The sequence below is a fragment of the Manis javanica genome, chromosome 11, assembly GCF_040802235.1.
Source record: "Manis javanica isolate MJ-LG chromosome 11, MJ_LKY, whole genome shotgun sequence".
NCBI classification, from domain to species: domain Eukaryota; kingdom Metazoa; phylum Chordata; class Mammalia; order Pholidota; family Manidae; genus Manis; species Manis javanica.
In genome coordinates, this window is record NC_133166.1 from 101,100,954 (window position 1) to 101,114,982 (window position 14,029).

Below are 14,029 nucleotides of genomic sequence, written 5' to 3' on the forward strand. Positions count from 1 at the left end.
TTTAAAAACCCTACTCTTTTCACACTCTCGCGAGAGTGAACTAAATGGCCCAATGCAGTGGGTGGGATTTGGGGGAGGGGGGTGGAAACCTAAAAGAAAAAAAAAAGTGCAAGTAACGCTTTCCTCACCGAATCCCAACGGGACCTCGTTAGATTCATAAATTGGGACGTAAGCTTTAGAAGGGGCTTTTCTAGAGTAAGGGACCATAGCATCTGAGCTGAGTACACCATAGGGTGTTTGCCTATGCTTCCCACAGGCCAGCCATTGTAACTTGAGAAAATCAGCTCCTCCGCTGAACCAGGAGCTTTGCGGGACCCATCCACATACTCCAGGGGACTTCTAACCGCCTTCTTTATTCTCGGTCCTACCTCCCACTCTATTCCATCTGTTCTGGTCGTCTTGAAGAACCAAAGAGGAAAATTGCTCCAGCAGGAAACAGTCATGAAAGATGTGAAAAGATGCAGTTTCTATATAACGTATGCAGAGGTAGAGGCTTTTACACAAGAGGTGAGTTTGTGTATTTCAAGTCGACTTTTGACAGTTGCCCCCAGGCGCGTTTGACCCTTAATTCTGTTGGTAAACCCACTTTATGCAGGTTAGGACTTGCTGCTCTAGAACCAGGATGCAAAAAGAACCATGAGTATGGGTTTCTTGGAAGAGAGATACATTGAGCGAAGTCTATTCCTCCTTCACCTGGGGATTAAATTCATCCTCTCAAACAGCTCAAAAAGTATCTCCTCTTTGAAGCTTTTAACAACTCCCAGTGTGTTTATAGTTGCCTTCTCTGCCCCTCTACAACGCTGTCTTTATCCATTCAGCAAGTATTACCGAGCACTTATTTGCAAGGCACAGTCCTAGGTTCTAGGGATACAGGATTGAAAAAGGTCACATAATGTAGCGTTATCACGTTGCTGTGAAACTCAGTGGTTATGTATCCTCTACACCCAGCCTCTCTCCTGATTATAGCGAGTGCTTGTTATACCGAAGGCAGGAATGGCGTCGCCTTCATATTTGTATACCCAGGGCCTGAACTGGAATCTAGATGACACATCCTCTTCATTCCTCCTCCTTGTCCTGCCGCCACCTGAGTGTAGCAATTTCCCTGGACCCCGATGCTGACCTCATACTGCGTTTTCTGATGTGGCCAATGGACGTTTTCAAGTTACAGTCTCGTGGAGGTGGAAAGGCCCGTCCTCTGACCCCCTTCACCCCAATCAGTGAGTCAATGTTTGCTGCAGCCATGAGTCTGGTCACGAGTATCTGATTGTTTTTGTCAATACCTTTGACTCACTGACCATTCTTGGCATTCGTTTGCGTTCTGAACTGTGCTTCTATTTCTCCCGGTGTAGTTTGGAAGCCCCAGTGTAATCATTTCTGACCTCACCAAGTGCAAGGTTACATTCCGATGTACTCAACTTGGGAACTCCTTCCCCGCCCTCTTCCCTTGAGGATATATGCTGCCGACTCAGAGGGCACCTCATTCGCTCGACAGGCAGCAAGACCAGGTGTACTTTAGGAATACGGATAAATCTTCATCCTTTGGCTCCGAAGGGTTAGGGAACTAGCTGTCACTTTAAGAGAGCTAACTCCTGAAGTGCCAAGGCGGAACCGGGCATCAAAATATCGCGAGAAGTGTCACCGCCAGCAACTTCTCGCGATGTTTGGCCCGGCAAAGGGTGGCCATTTTGGAGTCCAGCCTGGGGCTGGTTACCCCGGCGGCGTTTGTCAACCTGCTGCCGGGACCAAAGCTGGCCCCGCGGGTGTATGGCCTGTGGGCACCGGGACCGACACAATGTGGCGGCTCCGCTGCAAGGCCAAGGATGGCACCCATGTTTTGCAGGGGCTGTCCAGCCGAACCCGGGTGCGAGAACTCCAGAGCCAAATTGCCGCCATCACCGGGATCGCGCCGGGCTGTCAGCGAGTCCTGGTCGGATACCCGCCCGAGTGCCTGGACCTCAGCAACGGGGATACCATTCTGGGGCATTTGCCCATCCAATCAGGTAAGGGAATCGGGGCCGGGGCCTTGGGAGGACGAAGAGGGGCGAGAGGGAGGACAGTACCAGTCAAGGCAAGGCGGCTGTGGGCCAGCTGGGGCTGTAAGGACAAGAGTAAGGATAGAGTAAGAAACAGAGGACTCTGGCGGAGGCCGGAGCACGTGTCTGTCCATATGGTTGAAAGAAACAAGGGCCCAACCCATACAAGAAGCCCAAAACCTTGGAGTCCCCCCTTTCCCAGTAGCTGCTTTCTGTTCTACCTTGAAAACGTCTCCTTTTTGTTTTCCCTCTGCCTGCACAAAAGTAGGGCCTATTTTCTCCGAACTGATCGCTCTTTTACTCTATAGCCCTGAAAAAAGAGAGCAGGTCTGAGGGATGCAGGATGTTTTTCTTAGTTGCTTTCCTGGCCCGTTTTTGGAGTTTGCTTCTTATACACTTGGACAGGTACACTCACTGGAGGGCTGGCTTTTACACGTCCACTTAAAGACCCGTTCAAGTTCTACACAATAGCAGTTATTTCTGGCCAGCATTAAAACTTGAAGAGCAGTATTGGTCAGTAAAAGCTTTCAACTGTTGTGTCACGAATCCTGTAAACACTAAACAGGATGGATAATGGTACGTTTCAGAAGGAAGAGAACCCCCTAGTGGTGGTCCAATCAATGGTAAACACCTTTTAGAAGATGTGTGCTTTTAAAATGCCGAGCAAGCATCAGGAAATTTTGTTCTTGAAATGTATCTTTTTTTTTTTAACTGATGTCTATTTTTATTTTATTTTTTATTTTTTTAATTTTTTTTGAGAGGGCATCTCTCATATTTATTGATCAAATGGTTGTTAACAACATTCTGTATAGGGGACTCAATGCACAATCATCAATCAACCCCAAGCCTAATTCTCAACAGTCTCCAATCTTCTGAAGCATAACGAACAAGTTCTTACATGGTGAACAAGTTCTTACATAGTGAATAAGTTCTTACATGGTGAACAGTGCAAGGGCAGTCATCACAGAAACTTTCGGTTTTGATCATGCATCATAAACTATAAACAATCAGGTCAAATATGAATATTCGTTTGATTTTTATACTTGATTTATATGTGAGTCCCACATGAAATGTATCTTTGTAAGTTAAGGATAAAGTTGTATGACCCAGGCCCCTTCAGTAAATTGGGGTGCAACCTGAGGTGCTTTGCTTTTTGTTCTGGTTTCATCTTTATGAAGATTCATTGACCAAGAAGTGTTGCTGGTCACTTGTTTGCAAGGCTGTGTTCCCCTTAGTAATCCCAGCTTATACGTTTCACTCCTTGTGTTGTAATTTTACAGTCGTGGCTAGCAAACACCCAGTGGCATCTATAATTTCTCTGCAGTTGTGGATTTGTTTTACTTTTCACAGGGGACATGCTGATCGTTGAAGAAGACCAAACCAGGCCCAGAACTTCACCTGCCTTTACAAAACCTGGTGCTCCTACTTACGTCAGGGAAACGCTGCCTGTGCTTACCAGAGCCACAGTGCCAGCAGACAACTCATGCCTCTTCACCAGTGTGTACTATGTTGTCGAAGGTGGAGTCCTGAATCCAGCCTGTGCCCCCGAGATGAGACGCCTCATAGCACAGATTGTGGCAAGTGATCCCGGCTTCTACAGTGAGGCCATACTGGGAAAAACAAATCAGAACTACTGCGACTGGATCAAAAGGGATGACACATGGGGAGGAGCTATTGAGATATCCATTTTGTCTAAATTTTATCAATGTGAAATTTGTGTAGTGGATACACAGACAGTAAGAATTGATCGTTTTGGGGAAGATGCGGGATATGCCAAAAGGGTCCTGCTTATTTATGATGGCATCCACTATGATCCACTTCAGCGGGAGTTCCCTGACCCGGACACCCCTCCTCTGACCATCTTCTCCTCCAATGATGATATTGTTCTTGTACAAGCCCTGGAATTAGCAGAGGAAGCTAGAAGAAGGAGACAGTTTACTGATGTAAACCGCTTCACCTTGAGATGCATGGTATGTCATAAGGGATTAACTGGACAAGCAGAAGCAAGGGACCATGCCAAGGAGACAGGCCATACCAGCTTTGGAGAAGTGTGATCGCTGCATGATGAGGGTTGGCGCCTACTACCTCACAGATCCAGAAGGCTCTGGGTTTTCCAATAAGCTATTCGTAGCCCTAAAGAACAAAAGGACATAGTGCTTGAACCATCCTTTTAACTCAAAACCACTAAGACGCTGAAATTCCTTGTTAAGATTAAAATTAGTGTGCAGGTTTACAGATGTGTGTCTATAGTTGTGAGATATGCCCTCTTTCTGCTGGAGTGACAGAATAGGTGGTCCGTGCTTCCCGTTGACACTAACCTGAAGATTGAGTTTCAGTATTATAAACTAGTACCCAGCAGCATTAACTTGCGGAAGAAAACAACTTCACATTTTGGGTAGTGTGGAAGGCCTCGTGAAGTCACTGGGCATAAACCACAGTGTCTCAGTAATTCTGAGTCCTTTTAAAAACTCTGAGATAATAGTTTCTCAATTACGAATTGATTCCTCAAATGAAGATGCTCAAAATTGTCAAAACTGATTTTTTTATTGCAATTTGGTAGACTTTATAAATGTATATTTAACCAGTGATAAATATATAACAATTTTTACAGGGATGAATCTATTCCTTGAAAACTGCTAGTGCCCAATTTAGGATTTTTAGTGTATAAAAGTAGAATGTATTAGGGGAAAGGTGCCTGAGCCGCTTACCGAAGCTTTAAAAGACCACTGGCCTCATGTTTTAGTGAAACTCATGTATTGATCTTTGTTACATTGGATAAAGTTTTACATTTAAGCAGGGTATTGTTTTTAATGGAAGTTCCTTGGAATTTCAGTGCTCCATTTTTGCTTTTTTACATAAAGATTTCCCTGGAGGGATTTAATTTCCTCAGCTTTTTGTCAGGAGCATTTCTCCAACTCCTAAAAAAAACATCTGAAGTGGTGATGCTGCGCTTTGGTTCGTTTCTGTGAGATCTTCTGCTCCCCTGAACAGTGCTTGTTTTCATGCTCAGCCGAATCCTGCCACGAACGCTGTTTTGAATAATTTCAATTTCATCAATTGTTTTGAGTAATTAGCACTTTGCTTATCCACGATCTTTTGACTTTTAAAGAGTTTTAAAGGGATTGGGGTCATAATGTTGAATGAATTTATTTCACTTCCAAAACATGACAGTTTTTTAAATCCCTGCCTTGTTCAGCTTTCTCAGAATTCTGCTTCTTGCTGTTATTAGATGTGCAGCCGTTTGCTTGGTGGGCTCGTCCACAAGGCACATCCTCTAAAACTTAGTTTCACTATGAGATCTTCCCGATAAAAGTTTTCTACCTCTTTTCGTAATTCTTCTGAAGATCAGGGATGCTAAATCACAGTTCATTACGTATTATCTCACATAATGTGAAGAGGCTTAATGTGGCGAAGTTTTTTGTTTTCTTGGTCTCACTTTTGACTAAGTATCTCAGAAAACCGATGGTGGACTTTCAAGCATTCTGTCTCTGCCAGCATATCTTCCTAGCAAATGTTTTAAAGAGATTTACTTAGCTTTTCTACTTAGTGGAGGTGGCCATCAAAAATCAAAGAACAGGTAAACAATTTAGGAGAGAAGTACCTTTAAGAAACAATTCACCAAGTATGCTTAATCACTAGGTGACCTGTCTTGAGTACCTTTTGGGTGAATAGCTGCATTAGGCATTACAAGTTATTATGGTCAGTATAACTTAAAAGTGTTTAATTTTCTATTTTACTGAGCCTTAAAAATAGCACTTGTGAGCTTGCGATACTTGATGTTTGGCAATCATAATATGTACAAATGAAAATGACTGAAAAGCTCTTTGTACTGTCTATCATCTGATCAAAAATGTTTTTGCTTCTCCTATTTCCCCCAGAAAATACTAAATTTAAATTTTAAGTTAAGAGTTTATAACATCCATCAAATTCAACTTTATGCATCATTATTCATAAAGCTTGCCTTCCTTTCTTAGATACTTAAGGAGCCAAATTTGACATTTGCTTACTGGGATTTTAGAGACATTTAGTCATGCAACAAATATTTACTGAGTAATTCATAATGTGCCAGTCATGTATTGGTGTATTTCCCAACATAAATTTCTGTCACTTTAAAATTGATTATATTTTATCTAATTGGATTAACTTAACAAATGGAAAAATATAGAACCTGGTATTTTACGAAATTAAACCCCTTAATTTTAAGTCTTAGCATATTTAGCTTATACTTTTATAGCAAGTGTCAAGCATTTATTCAGGGGATCTTACTCTGTGTGATCTAGGTTGTCTATTCACCAGTTGGACACTGATACACAAATTGCTGTCAATTATGAGTTTTTAAATTACCTGCTAAAATTCAGCACTAGGACTTTAAAGTAATGTTCTGATCATGGAAAATTCAAGATGAAGCACTATTTGCAGACCATTTGATTTAATGATTGAGTATTAAAAACTTAAACTTATGCTCATTCTAAACCCAAGCTTGTATTCCTCACAGAATTTAAAGATTTTTTTTTACCACATTTACTAAACTCTTGAAATTAGTTTATTACTATGTGTAAATTATAATCTTGAGAATTTTAGAAATCTGTGTATCAATTTAGTACTTGCAGTGGAATCAAAAGAAATTTTTTTCTTAAATGCACTTGAGCAGAATGAAACCCTCTCCCTATTCATTGTTTTTGACTGCCGTACAATAATATTTTATTAATTAAGGATAGTTTAATGTAAGTGACAGACTGAATGAACATTGTGCTTTCTTATCCCCTGTTCACCCTTTCCCTTGCTCTTCTTCGGATTTAAAAAATTTGTTTCCCTTGAATGAAAAATGGGCATAGTCCAGTGGTACCTTTGAAGGTTTGGCCGCTGGTCAGCTTGACCCTGTTGGCAAAAACTAATATAGTCATGCCACTTGATTATTCTATGAAGTTCAAGTCCCAGCAAAATCCTAGTCAGGAATGAATTAACATTGCATTATCTGTCTGCATACCACAAGTACATGTGTCTAACTTAATGCAGTGTCTTTTTAGACTGTTAGGCATTAAAATGTGTATGTTGGCAAGTTGCTCGAGACAGACATAATTTTCTGTGTCTTTTTTGAAAAAATTAGACTAGGGAGTATCAAGATTAGCAGCAGAATTGTTTTTGTTTTACAAATCAGGTGGCCTTCCTAAGCTTTCATACATTAAGGTTTATGTTCTTTTATGTGTTGAGACACACATTTGCTATTATTTGCAGCACTTTAAAAAAATTTGAAAAGTTTACATGTTAGCTCCCTCTGGGGATCTTGTTAAAAACATTAACATGTAATTCTTGAGCTGCTAACAATCAGCTCTCCTTAACAATTACCATCAGTATGTAGTGTCCAACCATCCAATGGTACAACATTCTGGTGTTTTGATAACAGAGAAACTTAATTTCTGTAGCTATTAGGAGCAGGCTCTGTGCCCTGACATTCAGAATGTTACCCATTTCTGTCATTTGATTGTTTTTTATCATTCATTGTATAGTGCACTATTCAGAACTTGTCCTTGTAACACAAAGATGACTATAGCAACTTCAAAGAGATTAGATTCGTAAAACTTTTCATTTGTTTCTACCCAAACTTATTTTAAGGGACCTGATTTTTGAGTCAGAGGCCTTAGAAGTGTCATATATAAACAACATGATTTTTAAGTCTTAAGGGAAACATTTAATTTGAATAAGCTAGTTTATTAACAAACGATGTTGTCTTACTAAGATTTACACTATTTTGACTCATTTCATCTAAGCTAGAAAGAATATAAAAACTAACCTGATTGTGGGAAAAGGTTTTTCTGTTTGTTTGTTTTTTTCAAAAATTAGCCCGTATTTTGTTTATAGTGCTTTGAATACTTGACTTCGAAGAAATTATTACATTGATATTGAATCATAGGGTGCTGATTTAGGTCTTGGTCTGTTTGAATTAAATGAAGACTGATAAACCTCCTATGCTATTTTAGAGTGAAGGAATAAAGGGGCAGGAAGATAGATTACCACTGAACAGAAGAGGTCCTCAAATGGATGCATTCCCAGTCAGAATTAATGCTTTTTGGAAAATTTCTCAAGCAATGCCTTTCTGTCATCGTAACCCTCCTCCCCCATTTCTTGGCACAGAATGTAGCAGTGCCATAACTGAAGAGCTTGTCATTAAAGCATAAAATCATAAATATAAGTATGTTGCTATGATGCCTTTTGATCCTTTTTTTTGAAAATACAAACCTACATCTAGGAGTTAAGGGACAGTGAAGATACGATTTGGTTAAGTTGTAGGTCAACAGAAAGGTTAATCCAAGAAAGGCTGAGAATTCGTACCAAGATTACATGAGCCTGACTTTATAACTGGTGTAGGATATGTGATTGTAGCCTCTAAGTTACTGAAAAGGGTGAGGGCACCTCGTTCTTGTCAGTTTCCCAGTTTACCTTGGTGCCATTCATGACTTAAGCTGTTCACAGGAAATAAAATTTCCTTGACAAAGAGTAAATTTTTTCCTTTAAAAAAGTACTGAATTTAACTTAAAATATAGAATAAGTGTGTATAGCTTGTCAAAAGGGATAGAGAATGACAAAGAGCCCTGTGTTTCCTGTATCAGTGCAGCACAGGTAGAGGTTGCCGAATGCAAGAAGAAAACCACAACAGTCAAATTCAGAGCTTTAAAACAGGACCTGAAAACGTAGGGAAGGGGGAAATAGTTCTGTTTACTTGGCATAAGAAAATGTTTTTTTCTTAATGAAGATGGTCAGTGTTTTCTTGTTTTAAAAATGGTCTTTTGTCTACTTTTTTCAGAATTAATGCACTGCTGCTACCTGGGAGATGTCTAATTTCATTTTGTACCACGCTTACGTGATGCTGTTGTCATTAAGATGCACTGATTTTATTTATATGAGGTGTATGATTTTATGAATGCTGTATGAAGGACTTTTTGAAAGAATAAATGAAGTGAAAGTATTGTCTGAGCATTTTTTTTAACTCCCGCATAGGGAAATCATGTTTTAGTGAGCTTAGGAAAATATGTTCATGAGGAACCAGCTCTGAGCATGAACAGCTCTCTCTCTTAACTGCTTCTCTGCCTTTCTCCTTCTAAAATTCCTTCTTACACCATGAGGAGTTTTCTGATCTTACTCTGACGGTGTTTTTCTGTATTCAGTTGAAGGATGAATTCATTAATGAATCTTAAAATACTAGCAGGTGTTAGCCAGATGGATGCAGGTTGGAGTGGAGTATCTGGTTAAAGATAGCACACTGAATATATCCACTCATCTCCACTCTTCCAAAACTGCAGTAAAACAATGGGATTTTAAAAGGCATAAATTCTCAAGGACTAAGAGATGTTAGGGTAGATGACAGCAGCAAAATTTTTGAAACTGGCCAGCAATTGGATGCATGATAACTGAACTAGCAGATTTGGAAAAGCTGAATCCCAAGTCAGTGACCCTATTTTTTCCAGGGAGAACCTATCCTCCCCAATTCAAGAACTGGTATTAGTACCTCTGGAAACAGGTGGGAAAAAATCAGGAAGATGGATAGAGCCTGGTTAAGATTCCTCTCCCACTCTGAGCAACTAAGAGCTTACTATATCCCGAGTGATGTATTCGAGTGAGGGTAAAACAGAGGGTCTCTACTGAAACTAAGGATGAAGTGAAGTTTTCATACACTGGATGTTGAGACCAACAACCTTCTGCCACTAGGTTCTGAGAATGCTAGCTGCCAGAATTATGCCCTGTAGGCAGGAGTTTGGAAAACTCTGAGGAATCTTCTCTGACATCAAAGATGTTCCAACAAGATGACTGTGAGATCACCCTAGTAAAGTCCACAATCAACCAGGCCCATCCATGCCACAAAACTTAGCTTTTTGTTACCTAATTCTTAAATTTGAGTGGATAACCAAGAATCATCAGACATACAAAGATACCCTTTAACAAGAATCACCAAAGCCAAAACAGGTAGAAAACAATAACTTGGAGAAGACAGAGACTATGAAGGCAGTAAAACACTAAAATTATATTGGCATGTATATTCTTAAAATAATAAGAGAAGATTTTGTATCAATGGAACTAGGAAAAAATGTAATAAAATTCAGAGAACAATAATTCTCAGGCATAAAAATACAATAGAAAGTTATAGATATATTTTAAGAAATCTTCCAGTAATAAAGCAAAGAAAGAGAGGTGTAGGCAGTTCATATTGAAAAATATAAGTTCCAAAAAGAAAGAACAGAGAAATTGGAGGGTAGGAATTAATCAAAGAAATAATTCAAGATAATATCCCAGAACTGAGAGTCACGTGTTTCCAGACTGGAAGGATTCCAGCCTAGTCTAAAGATCCATTCCAAAACACATCATCATGAAAATTTTAGAATACTGGAAACAAAGAGAAAGCCCTAAACTTAGAATCATAAATTCTTGGGGCTTTTCAACAGCAACACTGAAAGCTAGAAGGCATTAGTACAAAATTCTATATCCAGCTGCGCTATCAATGCGTGTGTGACTAGAATAAAATTATTTTCAGTTATGTAAGATCTTAATCACTCTTTCTCAGGAAACTATAGTTAATGTGTCTTAGCAAATAAGAAGGTAACTCAAGAAAGAGAGAGATACAAGATACAGGTAATCCAACAAAAGAAAGGTGAAAGGATTTTTCCCAGTAGGACAATAAATACAGAAATCAAAATGACAGCCATGCAACAGGCTAAAGAACAACCTATCTAAATGGAAGATCATTCCAGAATGCTATGGGAAATTTTTGATGTATCAAAATACCATAAAAAAATTGTATCAAAATAGTATAAAAAAGACTACTATATTGAATGTATTGAGAAAGAGATTTACATAATGGGTGGGAATAGAAAGATAAAAAAGATACATAGGAAAGGAAGTGCAAACAGTTTATCTCATAGCTCAGCTGTCAATAGCATTTATTTAAGCAGAGAAACATAATCAAACCCAGCAGTTTGGTTCCAGAGATACTACACTATAGTATTGTATATTTGAATACTGGGATATATAGAAATTATTTTGATAGTAAGGCCGAAATGGTGACGTAGGAGAGAGGACGGCAGGGACTGAGTTTGTGAGATGAGATCTGGAGCGCACATGGATGACGGGGTTTTATAGGAAGAGCAGCGATTCCTCTGCTGTACAAAACGGAGGAAGAAAATGGGCACAAGAAGGTAGGTTTGTAAATTTGGTGATGGAAAGGCACTTCATAGTAGTATGTCAAAGGATAAAATTTAGGAAAAAAAATAATCAGCAAAATTGTAGAGCAGATGGATTACCTACCAGCACAATCTCAAAAAATGAATTTTTTAGGACAATTTTCTTAAGTAAATGCCTCTTGGCTGCTGTTTTCTTACTGAACTTTTCAAATTTCGTGGTGAAGTCATTATCTGAAAATGAAGGAAATAAGGGGTGGAAAGTTTGAGGATAGAGAAGAAATACTGGTCTCGGAAAAGAGGAAATCCAGCTTCCCAGAGAAAGGTGGTAATTGCTTGGCAATATAGAGTACATGTTTGAGGTTGCTATTCATGAATTTACAGAGGTGCCTATCTGTTTTGTGTGTGTGTGTGTGTGTGTAATTAACAGATGTTAGTGGTCTGAAGGAATTCAGTGATAAAAGCCAGAGCAGGAAATGCTGACTTGCAGAATAGAACGTTAAAGTTGACATTTCTGGGAACACAACACAGTAGCAGGTAGGAGAAAAGCAGTAGTCTAATCAATGTATCTTACTTGTAACTGTTGCCATATTATAAATTGTATTCCATGGCCCTTCTACTGCCAACAATGAAGATAAATATTAACAAATTATAATACACTTAATGCAAATTCTATGCATATTACAAGAAATAAGTTTGAGAAGCCAAATAAATTCTTAAATGGGCAATTCCAACAAATGAACCTGTGTAGGGCTGTTAGGATTTGCTAGGAGATCCAAATGTTATCCAATAATGTTCCCTGGCATTTTCCAATATTCACTATCTTCTATACACTACAGTTCTTTGTAAATACTATTAAAGCTGATATTTGGGTTTTTTTTAAACAATTTTGGATATCCATAATAAGTAAAGAACATAAAGAGTGATAGATGCATTTTAAGAAAGGTAAAGGAAATCAGCCCATTGCCAGATGTGTTTTAAATCATTGCAATGTAAAGTATCAGCAACTGGGGACCTTCAAACTATCTCAGACTCATAGGTATATTCATGATGTCAAAAATCTCTGAAAACAGTCCTGATGAGCCAAATCAATGCCTATCACCTCTAAGAGCAATGCACAGTTTAATAGCATGTCCAAGGACAAGGTTTAGGAATGAAAACAAAAAGCAAAATGGTAGCAATAGACGGATTCTGTCAAACATGATCTCAAAAAATGAAGTTTTATGACAATTGAAAAAATGAAAAATGAAATTTGAAAAGAAAAAAATGAAAAAATAAAATTTTTAGGACAATTGTCCTCAGTAGAGGATTTAAAGTTCATCATCATCTTGGGCACTAATATTTAACTCCCATAATAGAAGTTATACATAAAAAAATTTGATGCCCTTCATGAATTCAAATGTTACAAGAGGATAGATACATGCTAGTGGGTTAGATCTAGAGATAAATGCATTGTATTAAGTGACTACAGTAAAGCAGTCCTAACATTCTATTCCAAAAGGTGGTGCTTGAGTCGAACCTTGAAGGAAGGACAATACTAAGCCAGAAGGACAGAATGGGGATGGATCCAAGCAAAGGATACAGCATGTGCAAAGGCCCAGAAGCATGAAAACATGGCAGTTTCAGAAAAATTAGGTGTGACTGTAGTAAAGATAGAGGAATCATGTAGGAAGGTGTGCAGGGCAGCTCATGAAGGTCTTTTTTTTAAATTTTTTATTAAGGTATTATTGATATACACTCTTATGAAGGTTTCACATGAAAAAGCAATGTGGTTACTACATTTACCCATATTATCAAGTCCCTGCCCCCCACCCCAATGCAGCCAGTCCATCAGCGTAGTAAGATGCCACAGGTTCACAGTTTGCCTTCTCTGTGCTACATTGTTCTCCCCGCAACCCCCTATACCATGTGTAATAAGCATAATACCCCTCAATCCCCTTCTCCCTCCTTCCGCACCTGCCCTCCCACACCCCGCCCCTTTGGTAACCGCTAGTTCCTTCTTGGACTCTCTGAGTCTGCTGCTATTTTGTTCCTCATGAAGGTCTTTTTATGTCATATAGGGACTTTAAATTTCATCATGAATGCTATGAAAATATATCAAAGTATTTTGAAAGGAATAACAACTCAGATGCATATCTATAAAATGCAAGATGTGGAACAAGGAATTTCTGTAGTCTCTTCCATCTTTACTGGTTCATGATCTAGCAACAGTAAAGTCCTCAACCAGAATGGAGAGTATGAAGGGCTGGAATGACCTCACAGGATATATGGGAGGATTGCTGAGAAGTATTGAGTCTGGGTGAGGATAGGCATGGTGATGGAATTGGCTGGCAGGCAGAAAGAGGAGAGAGGACAGGTTTGAGGGCAGGGCCAACATGAGTTCAGTTTTGAACATGTTAAGATTTGGTGTTCCTTACAAAAGTCTCTGATGCATGATCCCAGTCCTCAAACTTTTGTTCACACTAGGCAGAAAAGGCCTGCTGAATCCTCCCAATTGTCGTGGTAGGTGGGCCAAAGAAACACTGCTGTCGAAAAAAAAAGAGAGAGAGAGAGAAGAAAAAAGCTACTCCCAAGAATTACTTAGTGATTAAATAATTTCAGAAACCCTTTACCCAAATCCACTTAAATACACCCTTCAGTTCCCATCTAATTATTTTAGGCTTAACATTACTACCACTTCAGTGAGAACTTGGTGATCTATCTGATGTCTTAACCTGCCCTATCAACTCCATATCTTATAGCCAAATTATAATCACCCTCATCTGAATCCTTCCCTAGCTATTTTCTCTTTAAAGCAAGCTCTTGTTGCTTAAAGGAGGAGTAAAATCT

The 14,029-nt window shown here is 39.1% G+C and overlaps 1 protein-coding gene across 3 annotated transcripts; it reads left to right on the forward strand.

The window, feature by feature from the left end:
- Window positions 1–1,467: 1,467 nt before the first annotated feature.
- YOD1 (YOD1 deubiquitinase) lies at window positions 1,468–8,997 on the forward strand. 3 transcript variants are annotated; one of them, XR_005060490.2, is made up of 3 exons: window positions 1,468–2,000; window positions 3,384–5,610; window positions 8,836–8,997. XR_005060490.2 is itself a non-coding variant. In XM_017644618.3 (3 exons), exons 1-3 carry the CDS (start codon window positions 1,658–1,660, stop codon window positions 8,839–8,841), a joined length of 969 nt encoding a protein of 322 aa, XP_017500107.3. In that variant the 5' UTR covers window positions 1,468–1,657; the 3' UTR covers window positions 8,842–8,997. The 3 variants fall into 3 exon arrangements, 2 of the variants coding, with proteins under 2 accessions (XP_017500107.3, XP_017500106.3); XM_017644618.3 differs by having other exon boundaries at window positions 3,384–4,003; XM_017644617.3 differs by having other exon boundaries at window positions 3,384–8,997.
- The last annotated feature ends 5,032 nt before the right edge of the window (window positions 8,998–14,029 follow it).

What these genes read in the sequence shown, in the direction of transcription:
- YOD1 (XM_017644617.3), top strand. Translation starts at nt 1,658, where the DNA reads ATGTTTGGCCCGGCAAAGGGTGGCCATTTTGGAGTCCAGCCTGGGGCT. An exon ending in GCATTTGCCCATCCAATCAG is followed by an intron (nt 2,001 to 3,383) that starts GTAAGGGAATCG and finishes TACTTTTCACAG; the next exon opens with GGGACATGCTGATCGTTGAA.